The following is a 6,494-nucleotide window of genomic DNA, read 5'->3' as shown; positions in this document are numbered from 1 at the left end:
TGATAAAAGTATTATCCATTATGGTGGTTATACCCAGGGTTTTTCCCTTTGAGGAAAAAAAAAAAAGGAAAGATCCTACTTAAACTTTAAATATAATTAGATTTAGATTTTTTTTTTTATCAGATTGTCTCTTATTTTGGGATAAAATTCAAATCACATATTTAAAATTGAACCGTTGTTGATGAAAGTAATTGTGCTAAAAAATGAACAATTTAAGCCAATAAGATATAAATGTGGGTTCCCAATCCTCAACCAGCGTTTGTAGTCCAACGGTTAGGATAATTGCCTTCCAAGCAATAGACCCGGGTTCGACTCCCGGCAAACGCAGAACAGATTTTTCCTCGAGGCTCAGACTGCTGCTTATCATTTTGTGCAATCGCAGGCCCATGATGAAACCCAGCCAATTAAAGCCTATCCATGTTTTTGCCCATTTAAAGCTCAACTGAAGGGCCAATTAGGAACCCAACTCAGCGTCGGGCCAATGCATGATATTTGGCGCAATTATTCTAGAGAGTCTAACGCCATTTTCCAAATTCTAAAGCAACTGTTAAGAGCAGGCACGTTTGTGGTCTATGTTACTCTTCCATTTCAAATATCAGCAACTAAACCCTGAACCAAGGCTTTGTTTCTTCTTCTTCGCCACTAATAAAAATGCACTGTTGTTCTTCTACCAAACTCTATTCATCAGCTTCATCTCCTCCCATCTTCTATCTCCAGGTACACTGACTTCACCACTTCTCTATGATATATTTAAAATTGTCCTCAAATTTCCAATTTTTGTTTTTGTTTTCATTTCTTTTCCGTTTAAACTTAAGTTTTAGCATGCATGCAAGCACTATTTATATTATAGGTAGTAGTATTTGTTTTTTCTTATTGTATTGTAAATGAATCAAGTGACAATGCAGGGTTCTTCATCAGCTGCTGGTAGGAAGTTTTCGAAAGATTGTTTACATCCTCAGTTGCTGTCCTCTTCTCCATTGCCTAATCCCTTTCTTCAACTTAATAACTTATCAAACGCTTTACTTCACAAAAACAGCTCATTTAATCTACCTTCAAGAACGTATAGAGGAACTATATCAGCTAAATCTTGGGACCTTGGTAGATTCTTGAAAACATTATATTTTTTCAACGGGCCCCCATCTCCAGCTAAGGTATACATATCACGAGAATGTTCAAGTTTCAATTTCGATAATTGCCATGTTGATATTTGTTTGTTTTAACTGATGGGAATTTGTTGTTTGGAAAGTTTGTTGAATTCATAATTGACAAGTTATCGAGTTCGTTGCCCCAAGAACCAGTGAAGAAGATGGAAAATTCAGGAATTGTGCTTGTAGCTGGAGCTACTGGTGGTGTAGGCAGAAGAGTGGTTGGTATTTTGCTGAAAAAAGGGTTGCCTGTACGAGTGCTGGTAAGCTGGTCTTATATCTTTTTATGTTGTTTGCCTTTTGAAGATTTTACTAAGGAAAAGCCGCCTATGTAAATGATTAATTTGTTCAGGCAAGAAATGAAGAAAAGGCAAGAAGGATGTTGGGTCCCGATGTTGACTTGGTAAGAATGCAACCAATATAAATTCAAATTCCCTTTATATCGATGCTTTCCCCCTTGCCAGATATAATAGTAGTTGCATTTTTATTTGTAGTTCCACTCTAATTCTGTTGATTGTAGTGTAATCTCCAAACTTTATTCTGATATGCATATTCACCCTTTTTTGGTGATTGATGGTTTGGAATGTTTCTAGTTCATGCTTGCTCATATGGCTTTGAGTATCTGAACCAAGTGATGCAATTTTTCACAATTTTCCTTGAGACCAACTATTCTTGTTTACATGGAATATCAGGTTATTGGAGATATTACCAGGGTTAGCACATTAAAACCTGAGTACTTTAAAGGAGTGAGAAAAGTCATTAATGCTGTTTCTGTGATCGTTGGCCCAAAGGAAGGAGACACTCCTGAAAGAGCAAAATACAGCCAAGTAATACCTCAAGCATTTCAATGTGGCACTCACATGGTCTTCCTGTTAATTTACTTTTATGATTGAAAGATAGCCTGCTACATATTCCACTTGTGAGTTCCTCTCTTCCAAGTTCCATGATATTCAAACATTTTGCTGTGCAGGGAATCAAGTTCTTTGAACCAGAGGTCTGAACCAACTGCTATCTTGTGTCTCTGGAGTCAGATCTGTTGATTGCTAAGAGTTCAATACAGAACTTCATCTGCTTTTACCATTTAATTTCTCAGTTGAAATGACATATTTGTTACTGTGATACTTCATTTGATTGATAAAAACAGATCAAAGGTGATTCGCCTGAAAAGGTTGAGTATTTGGGGATGAAAAATTTGATTAATGCTGTAAAGGGGAGTGTTGCACTTCGAAGTGGGAAATTAATATTTGGATTTGAAGGTACATTATTTAGTCAATGCTAATTTTTGATTAAATTCTTTGCATGCTTGCATCTGTTTAATTACTTCAACCATTTCTTTATTTCTAAATAAATTCATTGTGAAAATGAACACTAAAGAAACAAAGTGGTTAGTTAGGGTGGGGCAAAAGATATGGCATACAATAGCACAATGGGAAGAAAAGTTCATGAAGCTACATATGGTCATTTTTCCATCCTAACTACACCTTGGGTATTTACGAGCTACCTATGGTTTTTGTAGTAATTGAAAGTCATTTTCAACAAGTCTATCCAAATTGGTACTGAAAGGATATATCGTGTGAAATTGGTTAATATGTGCATCCAACATGAAAATCACTATTTTTTATACGTTTTGGTGCTCACATGTATTTCAATTGAGATTTTTTTTTACTTGGTTGCTTGCTGCAGATGATAGTTTTAAAGAACTCCCTTGGGGTGCTTTAGATGATGTTGTGATGGGGGGCGTTAGTGAAAGTACATTTCAAATTGACCATACTGGGGGTGAAAATGGTGGACCAACAGGGCTTTTTAAAGGTTTGTTCTTGTCATACCTCATTGCCTACAATGTGTTTTGGTGTAGTTTAGTAGAACCATGGTCATATCATAGTAATCTTTCTTTGTCTTATACTTTTGAGTGTCTACTTCAGGTGTTGTTTCCACAGCAAACAATGGTGGCTTTACAAGTATCAGAACAAGGGTAAACTGGAATCTTTTTCTCTTACCTTATCCATGTCCTTGCTATGTATGCATCACCTTTTTTTTTACCTGTGCTATTTTAGATTAATGTATCAATAAGAGGGCTCATTTATATTCTTTACCATTTGATTAATTTCATGATTCTGATAGATAACAACATCCTGTGAAACTAAGTAATATGGTTTTACTCAATTTAAACCACTGTAATCTGATTTTATGTAGCTGTAAAGTGAGTATCATGGTGTATTCAAATTAAAGTTTTGTGAAAAACATCCATCTGATATTTTTTAATATCAAACTAATATTCTGAACTTGAATTTACTCACAGCATAAGAATGGTTTTTTTGTCAGCAATTGGACAGAGGTGTTAGTTTTAATGTTTTTTATGAGGCCATGCTTGCTTGGTTTTAGAATTAGCTTGTATCATGTAATGATGACACTATCCTGTTTTGGAAAAAATTTACTTTTTGGTTTCAGAATTTTTCTGAGCCAGAGGATCTTTCTGCTTATGATGGTTTGGAGCTACGTATAAAAGGTGATGGCCATCGGTATAAACTTATTGTTCGCACTAGTCCTGATTGGGATACCATGGGTTACACAGTGGGATTTGACACTGTGGAAGGCCAGTGGCAATCTGTAAGTAACACTATATGATTATTGAATTAGGGGTGAATACATTCTTTCTTATTCGGTTGTCTGTTCCAGGTACGGTTGCCATTCTCTTCTTTGAGGCCCATATTTCGAGCACGAACTGTACTAGATGCTCCACCTTTTGACCCTAGCAATATGGTGTCATTGCAGGCATGTTTTGTGTTTACTATATTCACTACATTTGGCTTGTCAGTTATTACTATACCCCTTACATAATTCTAAAATTTTCAGCTCATGTTCAGCAAGTTTGAATATGACGGGAAATTAAATCCCACTTTTGTAGAAGGGGGATTTCAGCTTCCAGTATCGAGCATACGTGCTTATATAAAGGAACCTATCACTCCAAGGTACATATATATTATCTAGAGTTGCTTATCTTTTATGTGATTGAACATGGTTATATACTAGCCAGGCATAAGTGTTGTGTTAAATTTCTCTTATGGGTGCATCACTTGTAGGTTTGTCCATGTGAGTTCTGCAGGGGTTACCAGGCCTGAAAGGCCTGGACTGGATCTTAGCAAACAACCTCCTGCTGTACGCTTGAACAAGGAGTTGGATTATATTCTCACATTTAAGTTGAAGGTTGGATTCTACTCAAAATGTGTAGTATAACTACTACGCCTTTACTTGTAAAGAGGCCTACTAATTTTATGAACTTCAACATTTCCAAATCGCTGTTTACAAATTAAAAGCTGAGTTTTAAAACTTAAACTGGTTATTGAAATTCAGACACACCCCATTTGCCAATCTAAAAATATCTGATCAGGGGAAGTATATACTTGAAAGAAAATATGGAAGGCGATGAACTCTGAACTACACTATGTGAGATGTATCTTGTGTTCAGGTTAGAAAAAATAAAGTTATGACCAGTATGTGTTTAGACGCGAAAGTTTGGAGTTTGTGACATGAATTAACTATGCTCTTCCTGCCTGCTGTGTTATGAACTGAAGCAAATATCTCTTTTTATTGCCAGCTATCTTGGTCCTCTTCTTTGAATTATATAACTATGTGTAGTTGTCAAACAGGGGGAGGATTTAATACGAGAAAGTGGAATCCCATATACAATTGTAAGGCCTTGTGCATTAACTGAGGAGCCTGCTGGAGCAGATCTCATTTTTGATCAAGGAGACGACATAATGGTATTAACTTTTTCTAGGGCCATGAGTATTGCATCATTGTTTTACATTAATCCGGATATTGCTTCATTTCTCATTATTCACACATCACAAAATTTAAAAATGATGCTAACTTTCTCTTTGAAGTTGAAAACTTTGGAATTTTTTCTTGAATCCCCCTTTAACACAACCTTTTCTGTTCAATTTATGTTTTTACAGGGAAAGATATCTAGGGAAGAGATTGCTCGTATATGTATTGCTGCCTTGGACAGTCCATTTGCATGTGATAAAACGTTTGAGGTTATACAAACTTATTGTACATCATAAAGTGCTTAAGTCCTGCCTGGCTGCCCTGTCTATTAATAGTACATGATGATATATAGCTGTGAAATGGTTACTGGCTTACATTATTCTTTGTATTTCTTATGCCCCTCTGTTCTGTTGCAGGTTAAGAGTACCGTTCCATTTAGTGAACCCTTTACAGTTGACCCTGAAAACCCACCCCCAGAAAAGGACTACAACGTCTATTTCAAAACCTTGAAAGATGGCATTACCGGAAAAGAAAGTTTGGAACAAAGTCCAGTACCTGTCTGATGCTCGCATGTGGAAGGTCCTCCTTCAACACTATACCTTGTAAGTACAATTCTCCCATATATAATTTTTGAGCAAAACATTTCTTCTTCAAATTATTTGTCATATTTTATGCTTGTAATGGATGCCAACGCAATATATTTTGCATAATTGTCTTGTTGCTTCTGCACTTATTATGACTCATTATAATCAATATTCTGTCTGGATATTCGATTGCAGGAATATTTTCTTACAGCGGTACACCATCAGAGCTGCTTAAAAGAGAACATAGGTTAAGAAGAGAAATTCAGCATCACTAGGTTAATGTTAGTTGATGTAAACATTGTAAAATAAGTTGGTTATGTAGAAACAAGTTATATCATGTTTGGCATGGTGATAGGTAATGCTCTGTACATTTTCATGTATACATAAGCATGATAATGCTGAAATGGCAAAATTCCAAAACATCATATTTGCTCTTTCATTTCCTTTAATTTCTTGGCTTCATTACGTGCAAAAGATCAGAAAATGTAAAATATGAAGAAGCTTATTGTTAATTGGAGTAGCAAATGTATAATAAAATGACTGGTAGTTGGTTGTTGTAGAACAAAATGAAACCAATTTTATGAGTTAAAGAACAGAAGGAGATTTTTCTTGGACAAAACAGCTGTCTTGTCCCAAGAATCCAGACATATCTCATCTGCATCTGCATGATTCTCTCATCTCCATATGGCCATATCCGTACGTGACTCTTCATCTCTGCACTTTTCTTTCACATCTAACTAAACTACCCTTTATTTTAAATTCAACATCAACCTCTACCAATGAAACCAGAGCAAAATGGCAAAGGAAATTGAAAATGGTTAAGTATTTTTCCTACTTAAAGATTCTTAAGAATTAATTATTGTTGTTTCCAACATTTAGAACACGGGAGAAAGTCAGATCATGATTCAACGCAGCACAGGCATTGTCCCTACAACAAAATTAATGACAGTAAAATTCGAAGAATATTAATTTTAACCATCACAATGCATGTAGTTTT

General features: G+C 35.6%; 1 protein-coding gene and 1 non-coding gene across 3 annotated transcripts; both read left to right on the top strand.

The window, feature by feature from the left end:
• Positions 1 to 255: 255 nt before the first annotated feature.
• TRNAG-UCC lies at positions 256 to 327 on the top strand. Its single transcript has one exon. It is a non-coding gene; the product is annotated as a tRNA-Gly (tRNA).
• A 229-nt stretch (positions 328 to 556) lies between these two features.
• On the top strand, positions 557 to 5,936 carry LOC123192853 (protein HIGH CHLOROPHYLL FLUORESCENCE PHENOTYPE 173, chloroplastic-like). Of its 2 annotated transcripts, none has more exons than XM_044605522.1 (17): positions 557 to 717; positions 906 to 1,151; positions 1,247 to 1,408; positions 1,498 to 1,548; positions 1,838 to 1,972; positions 2,116 to 2,139; positions 2,290 to 2,401; positions 2,829 to 2,954; positions 3,068 to 3,117; positions 3,594 to 3,752; positions 3,822 to 3,917; positions 3,999 to 4,114; positions 4,226 to 4,349; positions 4,793 to 4,906; positions 5,102 to 5,182; positions 5,330 to 5,515; positions 5,693 to 5,936. In XM_044605522.1, the coding sequence occupies exons 1-16, from the start codon at positions 652 to 654 to the stop codon at positions 5,474 to 5,476; spliced, it is 1,809 nt and encodes a 602-aa protein (XP_044461457.1). In that variant the 5' UTR covers positions 557 to 651; the 3' UTR covers positions 5,477 to 5,515; positions 5,693 to 5,936. The 2 variants fall into 2 exon arrangements, with proteins under 2 accessions (XP_044461457.1, XP_044461456.1); XM_044605521.1 differs by having other exon boundaries at positions 558 to 717; positions 895 to 1,151.
• The last annotated feature ends 558 nt before the right edge of the window (positions 5,937 to 6,494 follow it).

Source organism: Mangifera indica, chromosome 12 (assembly GCF_011075055.1).
Source record: "Mangifera indica cultivar Alphonso chromosome 12, CATAS_Mindica_2.1, whole genome shotgun sequence".
Classification (NCBI taxonomy): domain Eukaryota; kingdom Viridiplantae; phylum Streptophyta; class Magnoliopsida; order Sapindales; family Anacardiaceae; genus Mangifera; species Mangifera indica.
The sequence above is the reverse complement of the archived record's forward strand: the minus strand, read 5'-3'. Positions and strand labels throughout refer to the sequence as shown.

What these genes read in the sequence shown, in the direction of transcription:
- LOC123192853 (XM_044605521.1), top strand. Translation starts at nt 573, where the DNA reads ATGTTACTCTTCCATTTCAAATATCAGCAACTAAACCCTGAACCAAGG. An exon ending in CTCCCATCTTCTATCTCCAG is followed by an intron (nt 718 to 894) that starts GTACACTGACTT and finishes AAATGAATCAAG; the next exon opens with TGACAATGCAGGGTTCTTCA. An exon ending in TGGAAGGCCAGTGGCAATCT is followed by an intron (nt 3,753 to 3,821) that starts GTAAGTAACACT and finishes TGTCTGTTCCAG; the next exon opens with GTACGGTTGCCATTCTCTTC.